The sequence below is a fragment of the Dipodomys spectabilis genome, unplaced genomic scaffold (assembly GCF_019054845.1).
Source record: "Dipodomys spectabilis isolate Male_0828 unplaced genomic scaffold, ASM1905484v1 ptg000063l, whole genome shotgun sequence".
NCBI classification, from domain to species: domain Eukaryota; kingdom Metazoa; phylum Chordata; class Mammalia; order Rodentia; family Heteromyidae; genus Dipodomys; species Dipodomys spectabilis.
Genome location: NW_024870740.1, coordinates 4,761,189 through 4,782,425, shown reverse-complemented (window position 1 = coordinate 4,782,425; position 21,237 = coordinate 4,761,189). Strand labels below are relative to the sequence as shown.

The window sequence follows — 21,237 nt, the reverse complement described above, 5'->3', positions numbered from 1 at the left end:
CGCTCCCGGAAAGTGGACGCGCCCGGAAGAGATGGCTCCGCCGGCCTCGGCCGACCATGGATGCGGCGTGGCGCTCGGAGCCGGCGCACCAGCCTCCCTGTAGACGTTTGTTAATTAGATGGATAGGCGAATGGTAGAATTACTTTTTGTTTGAGTTCTTTTTTCTGAACTTGGGTGAATAACTTACTCTGTCAGAAATTACCTGTGTCCTGTTTTCTGTGTGTATGTTTTTTAAATTACTATCTCTTCTTGGCCAACACTAATACAAAACATATTAGAGATAGAAGTAGACATACGGACAATTATTATTAATTATTAGATTCAGCAGACATGAAATTGGGTGATAAAGAACATTCTAAATTTCTGTATGTATCTCTTTGGGGAATAGCACCAAGTAGTTTACAGGCGTCTGGATTATAGGGTCATTTTAGTAGGTAATGTAAATTTTTTTTGTTTTGTTTTTCCTGAAATTCAAGGATTAGAAGAAACCCGGAGTATTTTAATCCTTTAATTGATTGTAGTACTGAGGACTGAACCCAAAGTCATGGGCTTTACCACTTGAGTAGTTGTGTGTTTTTGTTTTTTTTTGGTCGGTCGTGGACCTGAACTCTGGGCCTGAGCTCCTCAGCTCAACACTAGTGCTCCACAGTGCCACTTCCAGCTTTTTCTGCTTATGTGGTGCTGAGAAATCGAACTCAGGGCCTAATGCATGCAAGGCAAGCACTCTGCCACTGAGCCACCTTCCCAGCTCCCATTTGAGCAGTTTTTAAAAGATTAAAATACTCCAGGTCTCTGGACTCTAATCAAAGTGTGATTTAGGTTCTGGGATGTTGTCTTGCCTGATCCCTGTTGTTGGGGCTACTGACATTCATTAGCGCACTGTGCCCTTCTACCATCTTCAGTAGCAACACTAAATGAAATTATCTCTGGAGGCATGACTTAACTGGTAGAACTCAAGCCAAGCGAGTTCAAGACCCTGAGTTCAAACCTTAGTGTCAGCCAACAAAACCAGGTGAAGTTCTCATAACTTCCTTATGATTATCTCTGCTGCCTTACTTCCATTTGAGGTCCCTTATTGGGACCATCTAAATAATCCAGAATAATGCCCCTATTTTAAGGTCATTTGATCATCTTAAATTTATCTGAAACTTAATTCCCCAGTACTGAGGCAGATAACTAAGGATGTGGACCTGTTTGGAGGGAACATAATCAGAACAATTCCAAATTGCAATAAAAGATCTGAAGCCTCTAAAGAGCAAGTTTTAGAATTTAAGGATTAAATACGTCTTCAAATATTTATATAGGAAAAGAAATTTCCCTGGTTCTTATTTTCCCACTTTTCTTTCTCTCCCTTCTCCCACCATATGCCCTACATTTCAGTCACCTTTATAAATGCCAGAAAATAATTCACAGCAACTGAGTTAATTGTGACAAGAATGGAAATTTTGGTATCGCATGTATAACAAGTATTTGGAGCTCAAAATGTCTTATACTTGAGCATTGACACATGGTAAGCTATAAAGCTTGTTTAATAAAGAAAAGAACCTAGACTAAGTGACCAGGATTCTCCTTTCTTTCCTTTCTAAGGCAGTTCTAATTGGGCTGCTCAGTTTTGGCAGGGGGGTGGCTAGGGTGTTTCCTGCTAGCCCCAGTGTGCTTTAGATTGCTCATTCAAGCTTAAAGTGAGGGGAGTGTCCTTGAGCACTTTTCCTTACCTCTTACAGTTCAGAAAATTTTACTCTGTGAAGTGGGGGCAAGGTGTGTTTGGTTGTGACACATAGTTCACTTATTCCTAATTTTTGACACTTTGGCTTAATGAAAAGAGAATTTTCTGGGGAGGAAGGTTTCAGGAGGCTGAGCTGTATGTAGTCTTGGTCTTGTAGGTTCTTAGTATTATAGCATTTTGAATTGTGATCCCTTTAAGATTCTTAATACTACAGACTCCAATTGCTCACCACTCCAGGGCATTATACATACTGCAATAGAATTATATGACTGCAGAGACTTAAAGAGATGGTGTTTTGACTTTACTTGGGAATTTGTAAGCCTCCGTTCACCTCGCCTGCAGATTAAATATACATCTCACCACTGCATTGGACACCTCTTTCCATTCTTATCCTGCTTGATACCGAAATTAAAAGCTTAGACTCAGTTTCATACTCATTCTGCTGCCTCCATGAGTGAGTTGGTCAAGCTACCTAGCCTATCTGTTTTCTGTCAGAGCAAAAGTCGATTTGAAATAGTACAGTTCAGATGCTATCAATACTGACTGCAGAGTAAATTTCACTCAATACATTTTAACTTTTGGGTAGTTCAGTTCATTTCTTCTCTCCCCTGCTTTTTAGAGAACAGTTTCACAGTGATGCTGCTAGAATTCCATTGTAACTTCATCCCTTATAACAAGTATATGCCCTGCTAGAGGTGGTTGTTGATACAGGTGAGGCTATACATGAGAGTAGTCAGGGAGTGCATGAGATATACCCTTCTACTATCTTGTGCATTTTGCTATAAGCCTAAAACTACTTAAAAGTGTATTTAAGCTGGGCACCTGTGGCTCACACCTGTCATCCTAGCAACTCAGGAGGCTGAGATCTGAGAATAGTGCTTCGAAGCCAGTTCAGGCAGGAAAGACTGTAATCTCCAATTAATCACACACACAAAAAAAAGCCAGAAGTGGAGCTATGGGTCAGGTGGTAGAGTGCTAGCTTTGAGTGAAAAAGTTTGGTGACAGGGTCCAGGCTCTAAGTTCAAGCTCTAGGAATGACATTTTTTAAAAAGTGTTTGTGTGTGTGTGTGTGTGTGTGTGTGTGTTCTGAGGATCAGCCTTGGGATCTTGGATTTCTTGCAGTTGCTAAGCAAATACTCTTCCACTGAGCTACATCCCCATGTTTTTTCTTTCTAAATCTTTAAGTAGTACAAAGGGATTTCAATTCAATCTGTCAAATTTATGAGTACAAAGCATCTTGATCAATGTCACTCCTTTCATCATTCTTCCCCTACATCTGTCTCAGCCCCGCCCATCTCTCACATTTTTACATATTCACCAACCATTTCTCTCCATTCATCTGCCTCCTTTTCCTTAAAGGGTCTTCCATAAGTGTCTGTACTCCTCCCCAACTCCTATAAGACAAAACATGTTTCAGCTTCATGGTATTCATTTGATTAAGTTGTCAAATTAGTTACACTATTAGAATCTATATCATACTTTAGTCAGTTTGTATAATATGAATGTGGCCCTATACAAAACTTCCACATATGAGAAAAAACATGCATCCTTTGTCTCTCAGCCTGACTTACTTCACTTAACATAGATTTTTTTTTTTTCCAGGTCCATCCATTAACCTGCAAATAACATAATAACATTAATGGATGAATAAAATTGATGTGTATATATCACATTTTCTTAACCCACTCATCTATTTTAGGGCATCAGGACTACTTACATAACTTGACTATGGTAAATAGTGCAGCATTGAAACATGGGTGTGCAAATGTCTTTATCTGTTTTGTAATCTTTTGGATAAATGCCCAGGAGTACTATCATTGGAATACAAGGTAGTTCTATGTTTAGTTTTTAGAGATATCTCCATACTATTCTCCATAGTAGTTGCATTAATTTACATATACATTCCCATTATCAGTGTTGTGGGTTTTGTTGTTGTTTTGTATAAAATATAGCCCTAGTTAATCCTGAACTAATGATCATCCCTTCCTGTCTCCCTTCTTTCTTCTTCACCTCTCCTCTCTTCTCTCTTTCTTTCTCTATCTCTCTCTCTTTTTGTTTTAAGACAGGACCTCACTTTGTAGCCTTGTAGCCCAAAGTGTCCAGGAACTAGCTATATAACTCAGGCTAGCCTTCAACTCAAGATCCTCCTGCCTTAGCCACTTGAGAGTGTTAAATGTACATATATGACTACTACAAGTATGTTAATTTTTTTTTGTTTTGATACCTGAGTTCAAACTTGGGATCTTGAGTTTGTTTGCTTAGCTGGCATGCTACCACTTGAGCTGTGCTATAGCCCAGCTTTTTGCTGGTTATTTTGGAGATAGACTCTCATGGATTTTGCTTCCAGGGCTGACCTTTGAACTATGATCCTCCAGATCCTAAGTTCCTGAGTAGATTACAGGCTTGAGCCACTGGCACCCGGCTTGTTTTAAATTTTCTTGGTAATAGCAATTCTGACTGGAGTAATTTTGATGAGAATTTCAGTATCATTTTGATCCATATTCTCTGATGGTCAAAGATACTCAAATTTTTTTTCAAGTATTTATAAGCAATTTGTATTTCTCACTTGAAAAGTATCTGTTCAGTTCACTTGTTCATTGGATGACTTGTTGGGGCTTGAACTTTAGGCCTGGGTACTCTCCCTATCCTTGCTCAAGGCAAGCACTCTACCAATTGAGCCACAGCGCAACTTCCAGCTTTTATTTACTTATTTACTTATTTTGAGTAGTTTATTGGAGGTAATAGTGTTACAGAATTTCCTGCCCAGATTGGCTTCAAACCTTGATCCTCAGATCTCAGTCTCCTGAGTAGCTAGGATTACAGGCATGAGCCACTGGTGCCCAGCTTGAATTGTTATTTTGATGTTTAAAATTTTTAGTTCTTTATGTATTTTAGATTTTAAATCCCCTGTCATATTTTCTCTTATTTTATAGGCTGTCTCTTCAATCTGATGATTTTCTTTTTATGTACAGAAGCTTTTGCATTTGACACTGTCCTAAATGTCAGTTATTAGTCTTATTTTCTATGCTTTGAGTCCTGTTCATAAAAGTCCTTGATTCTACCTATATCTTGAAATGTTTTCTCTATTTTCCTCTAGTAGTTTGATCCTGAAGTAGTTTTGTCTTTGATCTATTTTGAATTGATTTTTGTAAATGGTGAGAGGTAGGGATCTATTTTTTAGTCTTCTGCATGTGGACATCCAGTTTTTCCATTTGTTAAAGGCACTATCTGTTCCTCAATGTATCTTTTGGGCATTTTGTCAAAAATCAGATGGCTATAGCTGTTTGTTTCTATGTCTTCTGTTCCATTGCTCTACATGTTTGTTTTCAACCAATACTATGCTATTTTTTTCACTGTGGCTCTGTAATGTAATTTGAATGGATATTATAATACTTCAGAATTTACTTAAGATTGCTTTGGCTATTTGAGGGTCTTTATGCTTCCAAATGAATTTTAGGATTCCTTTGTCAAGTTGTGTGTAGAATGTCATTGGAATATTGGTAGGGATTGTATTTAATCTTTCGATTGCTCTTGGTAATATGGCTATTCTATCAATATTCTACCCACCATGAACATGGGAAGTGTTTCTACCATCTAGCATTTTCTTCAGTTTCTCTCTTCAGATTATTTTTCTGATTTCTTCCTTAGCTTGTTCGTTATTGGAATGTAGATAATCTACTTTTCTGAAAATGTTTATCACATCTAAGAGTGTTTTGGTGAAGTCTTTAGGGCATTTTATATACATTTGCAGATTATAAATAATTTTTATTTTTTCATTTACTATTTACATCCCCTCTAACTTTTCTCTTGCCTTATTGTTTTGGCTAGGAATTATGTACTATATTGAATAAGAGTACAGATATCTTTGTCCTGTTCCTGATTTTGCAGCAAATGGTCTTATTTTCTTCTATTCAGTATAATGTTGGCTATAAATTTGTCATATATAGTTTTATTATATTGAGACACATTCCTTCTATTTCTAGTTTCTTCCATGCTTTTATCATGAAGGGTGTTGAGTGTTTTCAAAGACTTTCAACATTTATTGAGATGCTTATGCGGATTTTGTCCTTTACACTATGTGATATATTACATGTAATTATTTGTGTAGAACCATCCTTGTATCCTTGGAATGAAACTAACTTGATCATGGTGTATGATCTTCTACATGTATGTTGTTTAATTTGATTTGCAAGTATTTTATTGAGATTTTTGTCAATATGTTCAAGGAAATTATAGTTTTCTTTATGTTGTGTTTTTCTCTGTTTTGATATCAGGATGATAGTGGCTTTGTATCATGGGTTTGGAAATGCTCTTTTCCTTTGTTTTATGGACTAATTTTGTCTGAGGAAGGTTGTTGATGTTTCTTGTTCTAAACTTTTCTTTGTTGGGAGACTTTTTACTACAGTTTCAATATTTTGTTATTGATCTGTTTTGTTTTATTATATCTTCCTGGATGAATTTTTGTAGATCATATGTGTCTAAGAACTTAAGCATTTCTTCTAAATTTTCCAACTTACTGGAATATAAATTCTCAAAAATTTCCTGAATGATCCTCTTGAGCTTAGAACTGTAATCTTTCTTTGGTCACTTGTAGCGTTGGGAATTGTAACATATAACCCATCTCATAACCACAAGGTGGCAATAGTTGAGCAAAGAATTGGTATTTCTGCTTTATAGCTATTACTACTACTTCTCAGCAGTAGGGGGTAGCATATCACTTCAGCAATGGGTCTTCAGAGCATTTGGAGCCACACAGTACAGCATCCTTTTACTTCAGCTTAATTATTTAGAATATGGATGTTATAAGACAGCTTTATAGTTTTACCCTATTTCAAAAATATATTAGATGGATTTAATATTTTGTAATGTTTACTTTTTGCAAATATTTCTTAATGTTTTTAAATACTTGAATTCTTCAGGAGGCAGAATATTGAACGTTGATAGCTAGTCTTTTCTGAATACTGAAAAAAATTAAAATGTTCCTTGATTAAAAGAATTATTTTAATATAAAGGAAACATTTTTTGGGGGGGGTCCGGTCATGGGGCCTGAACTCTGGGCCTGGGCACTGTCCCTCAGCTCTTCAGCTCAAGGCTAGCGCTCTACCATTTGAGCCACAGCCCCACTTCTGGCTTTTTTGTTTTTGCTTATTTGGTGCTGAGGAATCGAACCCAGGGCGTTATGCATGCAAGGCAAGCGCTCTACCACTGAGCCACCTTCCCAGCCCCAAAGGAAACATTTTTTATTTTTATGAATATTTTTGTGTACTAATTCATATATTAGCAAAATGTGTAGCTTTAGTTAACTCTGTCTTCATTCCATCTATTTTCTCTCTGTGTGTGTGTGTGTGTGTGTGTGTGTGTGTGTGTGTGTGTGTGTGTGTGTTTGTGTGTGCATGCATGTGCGCTGGTTCTGAGGTTTGAATTAAGGCCCTGGGAGTACTGTCCTTGAACTTCTTTTGCTCCAGGTTAGCACTCTACCACTTGAGCCATAGCTCCATTTCCAGCTTTTTGGTAATTTATTGGAGGTAAGAGTCTCATAGACTTTCCTGCCCCAGTTGGCTTTGAACTGCAAACCTCAGCCTCCTGAGAAGCTAGATGTATGGGTATGAGCTACTAGTGCCTGGCTGAATCTAATATTTTTAAAGCAAGTTTAGAGAAAATACAGACAGCAAAAGAGTAAATTGAAGTAGTGAGAATTCTCAAGAAAAATTATGTCAACATAAATAATATCTTTTTCTTTTTTTTTTGTCAGTCGTGGGGCCTGAACTCTGGGCCTGAGCGCTGTTGTCCCTCAGCTCTTCAGCTCAAGGCTAGCACTTTTACCACTTGAGCCACAGCACCACTTCGGCTTTTTCTGCTTATATGGTGCTGAGGAACCCAACCCAGGGCCTTATGCATTCAAGGCAAGCACTGTTACCACTGAGCCACCTTCCCAGTCCCAAATAATATCTTATATGCAGTATTATACATTTTTCTAGAAGGGAAAAGGGCTATGTTCTGTTTATATTTTGTTTTGGGGATTGTCACTGGATCTGACCATTTAAGACACTTTTTTTGCTGGTCATGGGTCTTGAACTCAGGGCCTTGGCTCTGTCCCTGAGCCTCTCTGTGCTCAAGGCTAGCACTCTACTACTTGAGTGACAGTGACCTTTTCAGCTTTTTCTGAGTAGTTTAGTAGAGGTGGGCTGGCTTTGAACCACGATCTTCAGATCATTTAAGATACTTTTATGATTTGCTTTTATTATAAGGACCTCATGTTTAGCATGTATTCTACCAATTAAATCACACCCTCAAGCAGGTCCATATTTTAAATTGCTGTTGAGATATAGTTTTACTAACTTTTGCCCTGGGCAGGCCTCAAACTGTGATCTTCTTGATCTTCCTGTGTTTGACTTCTAAGTAGCTGAGATTATGGTATGGGCCCACCTGTGCCTGGCTTATAGATTTTTAAACATTTTCAGTTGTTTGCTCAAAAGCCTTGCTACCTTCTTTTTAAATGTTCAGGGTTTTTTTTTTCCCCCTACCAAAAGCTACTTGAAATTTTTTGAGTGCATTAGTTTTGTATCATGATTACAGTCCTTAAGGTTGGTTGGTTTCCTTCTTTCCTTCCTTCTTTCCTTCCTTCCTTCCTTCCTTCCTTCCTTCCTTCCTTCCTTCCTTCCTTCCTTCTTTCCTCCCATCCCTCTTTCTTTTCTTTCTTTCTTTCTTTCTTTCTTTCTTTCTTTCTTTCTTTCTTTCTTTCTTTCTTTCTTTCTTTCTTTCTTTCTTCCTTCCTTCCTTTCTTTCTTTCTTTCTTTCTTTCTTTCTTTCTTTCTCTCTGTCTTTCTCTCTGTCTTTCTTTCTGTCTTTCTTTCTGTCTTTCTGTCTTTCTTTCTGTCTGTCTCTCCCTCTCTCCCTCCCTCCCTCCCTTCCTTCCTTTATTTCTTTCTTTTTCTGCCAGTCCTGGGCTCTGGTCCCTGAGGTTTTTTTGCTCAAGGCTAGTACTCTACCACTTGAGCCACAGTGCCAGTTCCAGCTTTTTCTGTTTATGTGATACTGAGGAATCGAACCCAGGGCTTGATGCATGCCAGGCAAGCACTCTATCACTGAACCACATCCCCAGCTCTCCCTCTTTCCTTTCCTTTCCTTTCCTTTCCTTTCCTTTCCTTTCCTTTCCTTTCCTTTCCTTTCCTTTCCTTTCCTTTCCTTTCCTTCCTTTCGTCTTCCTTCCTTCCTTCTTTCTTTCCTTCCTTCCTTCCTTCCTTCTTTCCTTCCTCTCTCTCTCTCTCTCATTTCTATTTATTTATCTATTGTCGTTAGGTAACAGAAGAAATAAAAGAAACTAATCACATTTGAGCAGAGCTTGATTTGGGGGGATATAGGGATTAAATTAAACAGTCTTGACTCAGACTGGGGTTTGACTTCCTTTTTAAGTTTTGTGGGCTCCACTATTGGCAGCTGTTAGGCAGTGAGTCAGTCCTGTCAGTTGAGGAGTTGGCAATTCAGCAAGATGCCTGGTCTCTGATCAGCTACCCAAGATGATATGGTTGGGTTCTCATGACAGAAATAAGGGAATTCTGGGAGCTGGGTGGTACTAGGGCAGAGAATATCCCAAAGTCATGAAAACATATATTCTCATAAAGTGTGCTACACTTATGCTAATAGCAGCATTTTTGTAATAATAAAATCTGACTATCCTGCCCATCCCACAAAGTTACCATGTAAGTGATCTCTCCAGAAAAAAAAAAAAATAATGTGGTCATTTAGGTGTACTGCCCAGAGTTTTGTCTCTAGTAGACTGTGAGTAGACTGTTGCATCTGCCAGGTCAAAAGGTAGAGTAGCTTACCTGAGATCATTGGCCTGTTACAGAGGCTTATCTTCTTCTGGGAACCACTTAAAATTGATAGCTTTGGGGGTTGCTTAGTAAAAGGATTGGAGAAATAGATCCAAGTAATGCATTTTTGTGTCCAAATTTCAAAAATAACTTCTAGGCATAGTGCTTCTTTCCTGTTTGTAAGAGTCTCATTACATGTTCCAGGACCTCAGTCCTTAGAAATTTTATTAAGGTGAGATTTATCTATCCCTTCTGATATATGTGTCTTGCTATGTATCTAGAGTAGCTGAGACTTCTTGCTCAGGTTCTGCCAGCAAATGTAATGGACTAGCAGGATGTCCAGTGTGATGGATTGCCATAAAAATCCTACAAAGTATGTTCTAAAGAACTAGAGGATTTGAAGTCCATGGTGTTTACTTGAGGTTTAGTAAAAGAAAACATTTGCCAGTCAGTAATTGTGCACCAGACACTGAGGGATATTTGATTTGTTTCTGCTATATCTAGAACAGCAGCTACAACTGGATTTGCCACATGATTAAGCTTATGATGATAAATTTTCATTCTTTAAGATTTGTTATTTTCTATACTTTGACTAAAGTTGGTGGTAGGCATACTTGTGCCCTTGCATTTCCCAAGTGCTTGATGGTAACAGGAGTCTGTCTCTATGCTACTTCCCAGAACATAGCATTACCTTAGTTTACTTGTTTGTAGGTGGTGGAAGTTCTAGTGTCTTCACTCTTCCTTTCCTACCTTAGTAGCCCTCATTTCTCAAATGAAGGAAACTACTAGGATTCTACCAGTGGCTGCATATCTACTACAGTTATGCATTCTGTATATGGATTCTGGAATTATAAGCTTGCAGTGGGTAGGAAGGACTTGAGCCAAAACACCATTGAGTACGTGACCTCCATAACCCTGTACTGACTGGTGGTGAATTGGAGCTCCAAGAATTAGTGTCACTTCAGATACTCTCTGTCAAGAATGATTATTTCCTCTTCTAGGCAAGTTACCACTGCTGTTTTTGGAAAACTATGAGGATGATTAATAGTATAGATTTTAACAGGACTTGTGTTTGTGTGTGTATGTGTGTGAGAGAGAGACAGACAGACAAAGAGACAGAGAGAGAAACAGATTAGGGGTTGAACTCAGCATTGCATGCTTGCTAGTCAGGCACTGTACTATTTATGAGCCACACTTTTCTTCTTTTCATTTGTTTTTCTGATAGTATGGATATGCTCCATCCATACCCTTGCTGGCCCTAGATGGTGATCTTCCTGTCTCTGTCTCCCTCACAGCTGGGATAACAAGTATATATCAGCTTCTTGGGTGAGATGTGGTCTCACTAATTTTTTTTTATGGGCTGGTCTAGAACCAGTTAGTAGCTGAGATTATAGACCTGAGGTACTGCACTCAACCTAGTCTGGAAATTGGTTAGTTTGGGAATTGATTGAGGGTCCACAATATTCATTTATAGTGACTCAAGTCACTAAAACTAGTTCCCCCATCTACTTTATTTCTAGAAAGACTATAATTAACCAACCAAAGAGCTCAAGGTCAGACTGTTGTGATTACTCTCTAGGCATTACTGTACTTGATAACCATGCCTACCAGATCTCTAGATATTAAGTACTGGCCTGATTCCTGTGCCTCAGGCTCTCATATCTACATTGAATTTGGGGAGCTATATGTGGCAACAATTCGTACTAGGTTCTGGCTTTCTGAAAATAACCACCACACAGTATTTCAAATGCTCTTGTTCTGCCCAAAAACATCTTTTGGCCTTGGTGAAGGGATAATCTTATAGGCACCCCACAAGTAGGTGAACAGGTCATAAATAATAAAACCACTCAAACATTCCTGTCCCTCAAAGCTCTTTAATATACTCCTCTATTATACTAAGGAAGTTCTGGTGTTTCAATTTCATTTGGCATGGTCTTTATCTTTGGGTCCAGTTTCACTGAACCAAGCTAGCAAGCTACTGAAAGCCACTCCCAGTCAGTTTAAGAAGCACACTGTATCTAAACTCTCAGTTTAGCAAGCTCTTGTTAACAAATTTAATCTCAGGCTTCACTGTTTTCCTCTCCTATGCTCCAGTACTCTTAGGAACAGTGTCCATATGTATTCCTAGTTTCTAAGGTTATAAATTCACAACATCATGCAATTCTTCTTGTATGCATTGCATCTCTCTATAAGCCACAGTTTGTATCTTACCCTTGGGGGGTCTGCTGAGATTTGAGTTCGTTTGAAGATCTAGAACAATGCTCTCCTTAATAGAATTTTTTGTGATAATTGAAATATCCTATAATATGCTACCCACATCTAGCTATTGAGCATCTAAATATGGATAGAACAATTGAAGAAATGGGCTTTTAATTTAATTTTAATTTAGAATTAAGAGTAATCGTATAATAAGTCTGGTAGATACCATAGTGTAGGTCTAGAAGCAGTAAGGAGTGGCAGAGATGGAGGAAGGAGGATGAATGGTCTTTGTAATCATCTGTCTCAGTGGGGACCACCGCAGTTCCTTTAGGAAAGTTGAGATTAGTTTTTTCACACTGGGAAGCAAGGATCTTCTTTATTGCTGAACTCTGGGCAGAATTTAGAGGTTCCAGGTTCTTTAGCTTCATTAGCATCTGTTTATATAACCTATTCTAGTTTCCATAATCCACTGCCTTTCTACACAGTGTCTTAACTAATACTAGAAACTTAGAAAATTAGGAATGTGATTTTCATTGTCATTCAGCTATCTATGAGGTTAGACATTGGGCTTGTTTTTTAGAACTCTATTGTGTGACTAAAAGAAGTGAAGGTTTCTTTTAGGAGTGTTGTAGAACTTTTAGATTCCTTTACATTGACTGATATCTGGAGCTATTTTGGGGGGGGGGAAGAGAGTATTGGGCCATAAACTCAGGGCCTATCCCTTAGCTGTGCCTTAACTTTTTCTTTATTTTTTTTTGGGGGGGAGGGGTCTGGTCGTGGGGCCTGAACTCTGTCCCTCAGCTCTTCAGCTCAAGGCTAGCACTCTACCACCTGAGCCACAGCGCCACTTCCGGCTTTTTTCTTTTTGCTTATGTGGTGCTGAGGAATCGAACCAAGGCCTCAGGCATGCAAGGCAAGCGCTCTACCACTGAGCCACCTTCCCAGCCCCTGCCTTAACTTTTTCACTCAAGGCTGGCATTGTACCATTTGAGCCACAGATTCACTTCTAGCTTTTAGGTGGATAATTGGAGTTAAGAGTCTCAAGGGCTTTTCTGCTCAGGCTAGCTTCAAACTGTGATCCTCAGCTCTCAGCCTCCTGAGTAGCTAGGATTACAGACATGAGTCACCAGCACTTGGCTAGCTGGGACTTTTTAATAGTATATGACTTATTTTTGTTTTAACTCTAATAACCGCTGATTTCAATCTCTATATTAAGTGTTCTCATATGAACAATAGTTTTAATAGGCGTATTTGCTTAATGTGTATGTCAAATTTAAAAGTAATATATATTCTTTTTATTTTAGTTTTCAGTCATGAGATATAAAGAAGAAAATAATTTTATATAGAAATTACTACAGTCAATATTTAGTGAATTTCTGTTTAGTGATTTATGTCTTTACAATATCACTAAATATATATGTAAATATACAGAAAAATAGTGTTTTCTTAAGCTACTAAATTGCTAGTGTTCCCTGAAATTTTATTTAGGTTTGTATAATAAATCTATCCTTTACCATATTAGATTTACTCCCTTACCTGTACTGCACTGGTCTTCCCTCTTATCCTGACAGTTTCCCTCAGTTCTATAGCCAGCTGGGCATCAGGTTCTTATTGTACTGTGTGGTGAACATCACTATATCCTTTCTTAAGTTTTCCCATGGGCACAGCTTGAGTATAGACCTTTATAATCTCCGTCCTAGCTAATTGGAGGAACATTTAAATAGTTGAACCTTTTCCTATTTTTTTCTTTATTTCCCTCTGGTTCATATCTTGTATACTGTTACCAAGGCTTTCTTTGCCAAAGAACAAATACTTTCACCCTCTTGATAAGAAACCAATACTTTGACTGTCCATTGCTTATAGGAATTTTAACCAACTTAGCCTAGAACACAAGACCCTTCAGAACCTGTGTGAGTAGCAATTACTTTCAGCAGATTTTGGACTCTAAGCTCTGTTGTCATGTTGGTTAACTCCCTGTTCCCCCTAATTAATGTATGTTACTGATATATGATGAGCACAACTATATGCTTGATGAATGAATGACTGAAAGTTGTACTGTTCTCTGTATCTTTAATCTTCTTACCTTCACCATTCCTGTCTGTTCATCTTTTGCTCCTTAAAGGTTAGAAATAGTATATTACAAAAACAGGAATTCTGAGCTCTACAACCAACTCTTAACTCCAGATTACTTGCTTGCCTATAGCACCTCTGTCTATGAGCTTTATGGTCCTACTTTCCAAAGTCAGGAGTAGGCACTGAGCTCTGGATGCAGCCCCAGCAGGTGACAGTGTGCCTGTAATCTTTGCAGACTGCATCAGCATGCGAGGTGCTTACAAGCTTTGGTTGAGACACTTCATAAACAAGGATCCCTGTTGACAACACGTACTGTAGGAGTTTCTGCACTTATTATTTTATGAAGTTACTGAATAAGTAAATAAGTTCAGCTTGACTTACACTCTGAATTCAGAGGTGGTTCTAGAGTATGATTTTTTTTTTGTTTGTCAGTTGTGGGGCTTGAACTCTGGGCCTGAGCCCTGTCCCTCAGCTCTTCAGCTCAAGGCTAGCGCTCTACCACTTGAGCTCAGCACCACTTCCAGTTTTCTGGTGGCTTATTGGAGATAAGAGTTTCACGGACTCTCCTGCCCAGGCTGGCTTTGAACCGCGATCCTCAGATCTCAGCCTCCTGAGTAGCTAGGATTACAGGCGTGAGCTACCCAAAAATCATTCTTACATTAATGAAGGCAAAATTTAAGAGCAAATTTAGAATCTACCCAGGGGTCAGGTCTGATGTTTGTGATAGTCATTTCACTTACTGAAAATGCACTTCTATTGCATGTGAAGTGAGTGAAAGCAGTGTTTCTTGCCACTTGATTGAAAGTTGCTTTAAAATTTATTTTATTTGAAGGTACTAGGGGGTGTGAGCTTAGGGCTCCCACTTGCAAAGCAGGCTCATCTGAGCCATGCTTCCAGCACCTTTTAGCACTGGTTATTTGGGTTTAGTATCTTGACTTTTGCACTGGTATACATTTGGATTGTGATGTGTAATTTGACTTCCTGTTGTAGCTGAAATATTAAGTGCATACCACCATGACCATCTTCTTTTGAGATGGAATCTTGTTAAGTTTTTGCCTTCAGATGAGATCTTGTTCTCATCCTCCTGTATTGCTGGGATGGCACATATATCGCCTTACCCAGTTCTTGATTGAGTAGAAATCTCATGGATATTCAGGCCAGCCTTAAACCGTGATCCTTCAGATGTCAGCTTCCCAAGTAGCTAAGTATGAACTGCCAATGTTTAGCTAATTAGTTTTACAAAGTTTATGATATCCAACATTGCACAGTAGATTTACTAAAATTCTCAAGAGAATCCTTTTTAAATAGTCAAAACTACTTAATTACCTAAAACAAAAGGGGAAGTACCTCTATCACACTAATCCTAACCCAGTTATCCCTTCACTATTCTAAAGGATACTATGGTATTTTAGGAATAAGTGTAGTTTTTTGAATTATCTTCAAGAATGTTAACTACTAGATCTTCCTGTCATCTGAGGTTATTTTAATGGAACTTTGAGCTTCAAGTGAAGCTGTTTACAAAAAGAAACATGAGAAGAAACCTGGTAGTTGTCAACTATGGAAGTGGAATATTATGAAAGTGAGGAAAGCTGGGCAAGGTTGTCCCTGCTGCAAGCAAGACAAGGCCTTCATGTTGATGCTTTCCTTTTCTCTTGAGTCCTGCTCTTCACTGCTTTTGTAGCAGTTACTGTAAGATGGTCCCAGTGGCTCCCAGCTGAGGGGCACAGTAGATACTCTGTCCCTCCTGGCTTAGTTTTATTTAGTATTGCTCTCTACACTACTTCTGAGGTCAGTTATAGTTGTGACTGGGTTGACCTTGTAGAATGCATTTTTTTTTCTTGGTCTTTGCAAGAAAAAACTATTTTAAAGATATTTATTCAAGGAGCTATAATACTATACTTGGTGGAGTTATAAACTAGTGCTATAGCTCATGGCCTATATTCCTGCCTATCCTTTCAGCTCTAGTTAGCATCTACATCAACTGACTTGTCTTTGGCTTAAATGGACCCTTCTGTGCTAAGTTCCTTCTCAGTGTTTCAACCACTGTAATCAGTTCCAGCATACCCTCACTCCAGCACTTGAAGGACTTGCCATCAACTAGATGTCCTGAATTGCTTTTTCCTAAAGCAGAAGTCATAAACTTGTCTGGTATGAATCCAATTTTAGTTTAAAAACTGGAAATGTATATCTATAAATGTATGTAAATATGCATAATATTTAAAATATAATACAAATTTATTGTATGTGATAGTATATATTTATATATAAACATAAATAAGGATAACTATGAATTACACAAATATTATATTTATGTAATTTTATTTATGTGTGTGTATACTCACACACACACACACACACACACACACTTTTTACATCTGGGAAGATTGCAACCAGTGGCAGCTACTTGACTTAAGTTACAGCTCGAACTAAGTAGTAACTGCACCTGTTAGACTGAAAACACATTCTTCTGTGTATCAAGCTCCCATATGCCTGGCTTTTGTAATCTTTGGAGTAATACATGCTATGAAATTAAGTCATAAATATAGTTGTTTAGTTTAAAAAGTAAATACATTATTGAATTTGTAACCATCTACATTAAGTAATAACTGGAAAATTCACTCTAAACACAGAGTGAAGATAGTGAGATTAAATTGTTAATATTCTTGTAGTTAGCTCTCTAAGTAAAAACTTAGTACTTCCTATAGTTTGTGCCAAATTGTGCACATACAGCACAATATACACATTACAGATGAGTAGAAGGACAAATGTATACTTGTGTTTTTAAAAAATCATATTTAGAAAAAATACAAGAAAGGAGTAATCAGATGATATTATATGTCTAGCTATACCTAATGCATATTCAGCCTGCAAAAAGACTTAGAAATCAAGCAGCTCAAAATGGTTAAAGAAGCTATTTTTTCCTTTGGAATTTTATGTTAGGAAACATTTTTGTGTATGTGGTAATAGGATTTGAAATCAGAGCCTCATACTTGCTAGGTAGAAGTCTACTACTGAACTATATTTTCAGGCTTTTTTTTTTTTTTTTTTTGTCAGTCACATGGGCTTCAACTCTGGGCTTGGGTGCTGTCCCTGCACTCTTCAGCTCAAGGCCAGCGTTCTACTGCTTGAGCTACAGCGTCACTTCTGGTTTTCTAGTGGTTTATTAGAGATAAGAGTCTCACGGACTTTCCTGCCCGGGCTGTCTGTGAACTGTGATCCTCAGATCTCAGCCTCCTGAGTAGCTAGGATTACAGGTGTGAGCCATTGGCACCCGGCACCAGGCCTTTTTTGTCCTGGTTATATTTGAGATAGGGTCTCATTTTCTGCCAGGTGGTACCTAAGCTGAGATACTCTTATTTCATTGCTTCCCACTGTAGCTGGAATGACAGGTATATGTCACATCTCTGTTGAGATAGTTCTCACAGATTTTTCTGCTTGATTGAATTAGAACTGCAATCCTCCCAATCAAATAACTAGGATTACAGGTATGAACTGCTTATTTGGGCTCATAACTGATCCACATGTTTACACTCTTTTAGTATTGATAGAAAATATTAATGCACAGAGAACTGATTTAAATTTTTTTCATCTTTATTGTACTTTACTAAACTTACTATATTATGTCTTTTTGTTGAATTTTATGTATATAAATATCTCTTCATATTTAGGAGTCTTCTAAAAATGGGGAATCCTTTGCATCCATGTTGAGACGTTCTCCGCTCACACAGATGGGACCTGTCAAGGATAAAATAGTCATTGGACGAATCTTTCATATTGTGGAGGATGATCTTTACATAGATTTTGGTGGAAAGTTCCATTGTGTGTGTAAAAGACCAGAAGTGGATGGAGAGTAAGTAGAATCATTTTCAAATGTTTTAAGAGTAGTTATAAAAGTTGACACATCTCGTGAAATGAACCCCAAGGTAGGGACACAAGTAGTTTTTTTCTTTTTTGCTATTGTTCCTAAAGTATTATAATGTACCATGTGGTTTTTTTGTTTCTTTGTTATGTTCCTCCCCCACAGCTTAACCCCTGTTTTTACTCTGCATCTTGTATATACTCTTCTCTAGCTTGAGGAGGGGAAGGGAAGGGAAAAAACAAAATGCTTAGATAGGGATACAGGTTGACCCATTGTAACAATGAGATGTACAAGATACTGTGATGAAAAAACAATAAGATACTATGTTGAAAAAACAATTAGGCGGGGAGGAGGGACGGGGAGTATAGTTGTGGGGATGGGAGGGAAGGGAGGGTAGGGGAAAAACAAAGGAGGAGGTAACAATGCTTGATAGGAAATGTATTCATTATCTTGCTCATGTAACTATTACCCCTCTGTACAGTATTTTTATAATAAAAATGTATTTAAAACAAAAGTTGACACATCTCAAAAGTATTTTTGAATATAGTGGTTTTTGAAGACAAACAGTATATTTATGTCTTATGGTAATGCTATTAGTAAAATAAAAGTGAATTGTTGAAAGATACTTGCTATTCATGTTAGGCCACATTCGTGTCTTTTCAAAGAATGTGAAAAGGTTCTAGGGAAGATATGAGTATTTATCCTGATTACCAATCTACACTATAAAATTAAAATAGATTTTGTAGTAATAAGTGCTGCTTCAGCCCATTTGCCTCTAAGCCTTTTTTCCCTTTCTCTATCCACAGGTCTCTTTGTGCTCATCAGGGAAACCTCCTACTTTTGCTTCTTCCTCTTACACCACTGAATTCTGATGCTTTATCATTTTCTTTATTGCTTTACATATCTTTTTCAGGATTATTTTTCCTATTACATATATATACTCCATTTTATTTATAGTCTGTACAGGTAAAGATATTTATGAATATAAATGTTAATTGGAGAAAGTATCAAGGTGAGAGATCTAGGAGTTGCATATTAAGGCTAAAGGAAATGCTGAACTAAAAATCTGAGATGAGATGAGAAAACAATAGTGAGCAAGGTTGCTTTTCCCATAAATTTTTAATGTGCATTTTTTTAGCTTTAGGTATTTTTTCGTATCATGAGGCATCTTCCAGTCCTTAGTATATCAATTTAGTTGACAGTATTTTTCCTTCTTAATAATATGTGGAGTAATGATGAATCTAGTAGTCAATGATGTCTTTGGATAAATGGAAGTGATTAAAAAGTGATGATGTTTACTATTATGGAAATGAATAAGGACAGAATCTACTCTAGACCTAATAAAACAATTGGGAGACTAGGTTGCCTTTTCCAGGTTTCCAAAGGTGCCGATGATGACTGGGCTTATCCAAGTAAGGGACACAAACATGACCTATGAGAGCCCGAAAAGGGCAAGACAAAATTAGCAGATTATATAGAACAATGATAACATGAATAGATATTTAACAAGCAGATTTGTCATATTTTTGGAGAAGGCCACAAATTTTCAAGTTTCTGTGGTACAAAACACACTCATCACATCACAGCCAGTATCAAGTTAACAACATGATGCCATTGAATACAGAGCTGTGAAGTTATATGTATAGCTCTCACAAGCTAGCATAAGCTGACTCTGGCACACCTCTATCTATATCAGATAAGAGAAGCCAGCTAGTGTCTTAGTAAGGCATGGCTTGAGTTGCTTCATCAAATAGCATATAAGATCAGTCAGGAGTAGTAAGATTTAAAGATATTTCTACATAAAAGTTTTATATATATATTTGTACAGTTATTGGGAGGATTAGTTATTATATGTCAAAATTTAAACCATGACAGCATATGGTAAACAAAAGTAACTATGGTTACTTTTGTTTCATTGCTATTGAAATATTCGTGACTTAATGACATTCCTGGGGCTGGGAAGGTGGCTCAGTGGTAGAATGCTTGCCTTGCATGCATGAGGCCCTGAGTTCAATTCCTCAGCACCACATAAGCAGAAAAGGCTGGAAGTGGCACTGTGGCTCAAGTGGTAGAGTGCTAGCCTTGAGCTGAATAGCTCAGGGACAGCACTCAGGCCCAGAGTTCAGGCCCCATGACTTACCAAAATAAATAAATAAATAAAATAATTACATTCCTAATGACAAATATTTTTGAAAGACACAAATATGAATATATGTGGTCTTACAGTTATCCATCAAGAGAGACAGCATAAAGCTGTTAGCAGAAGCTATAACAGATCATCTATCAGTAATTTTGAAATGAAGTACTGTTTTATTTTACACAAAGAATTAATCTAGTCTCCAGTCATGGGCTTGAACTCTGGGCCTGGGTGCTTTCCCTTCGCTCTTCAGCACAAGGAGAGCACTCTGTCACTAGATCCACAGCACCACTTCCAGTTTTGTAGTGGTTAACTGGCAATAAGAGTCTCACTGACTTTCCTTCCCAGGCTGTCTTTGAACCATGATCCTCAGATCTCAGCCTACTGAGTAGCTAGGATTACAGGCATGAGCCACCGGCGTGTGGCTTAGTCTCAAGTTATATCTACAAACTTTTCATCTAGTTATAGTAGCTATTTTAGACTTACAAGAGAATGGGGTATTAATTTTATAAAAGTTGTATAATTTTATAGAAGTTGTATTTTGTAGAGAACTCTTCTAAGCTATTTCTTGGAAATACTATTATATGTATGTAGGAGTGTCAAATGTATCTCTTTGTTCTGTACTTACCTGTAGTACTTATTGCTCAGTGCCTGCTTTCATGGAACCTAGCTGGTATCCGATTGCCATCATTACTTAACTTCCAAGCACTCAGAAAATCAATATATTCATTAATGAGGATCATGAAGAAAGAGGAAAGAGGAACCATGGTGATGCAGAAATTGGTTTGTTAATTTTTCCCTCTCTCTCCCTCCCTCCCTCCCTCCCTTCTTCCTCCCTCCCTCCCTCCCTCCCTTCCTTCCTTCCTTCCTTCCTTCCTTCCTTCCTTCCTTCCTTCCTTCCTTCCTTCCTACCTTTCTTCTTCTCTTTCCCTTCTTCTCACCTTGTCTTTTCCAGTCTCATGCTTAATAGACCTCTTCAGTTTGCCAGATACTACTGGTAGTGTTGGTAAACAAAGTAGCTCTCCATCCTCATGAAGTGACTATTCTAACAGGAGGAAGAGGAATAGGTACTAAACAAATACACAAATCAATTGAAAAATATTGGTAATTACACAAACAGAAAGGAGTAATATAGCAACATCATTAGCAAATGTGTAGAAAAGTCCATTGACCTCTACTTCTCTTGTGGTAGTCTGAAATGCCATCATATTGTCTTTAAAATGAATGAATATTGATAGATTAGATAGACAGCTTATCAAGCTAGAAACAAGTTTGCATTCTGCCTGCTCCACAATGCCATCTTTTGACTGAATATTCTAGTAGCCTAAATCTCAATTATGGCAGATTTTCCTGTTACATTTTAAGTCACTATAAATTGATGATAAAATATGGGTATTTACATAATTGATCATTCATCAGCCTGATCTCT

General features: G+C 37.8%; 1 protein-coding gene across 1 annotated transcript in view; it reads left to right on the top strand.

Annotated features, from left to right (window-relative positions):
• Window positions 1-21,237, top strand: part of Mrps28 (mitochondrial ribosomal protein S28) — a 95,750-nt gene that overhangs the window by 617 nt on the left and 73,896 nt on the right. The window contains exon 2 of the mRNA XM_042680664.1: window positions 17,481-17,662. Coding sequence (XP_042536598.1) covers window positions 17,481-17,662 — 182 coding nt within the window. The remainder of the gene's footprint in view (window positions 1-17,480; window positions 17,663-21,237) is intronic.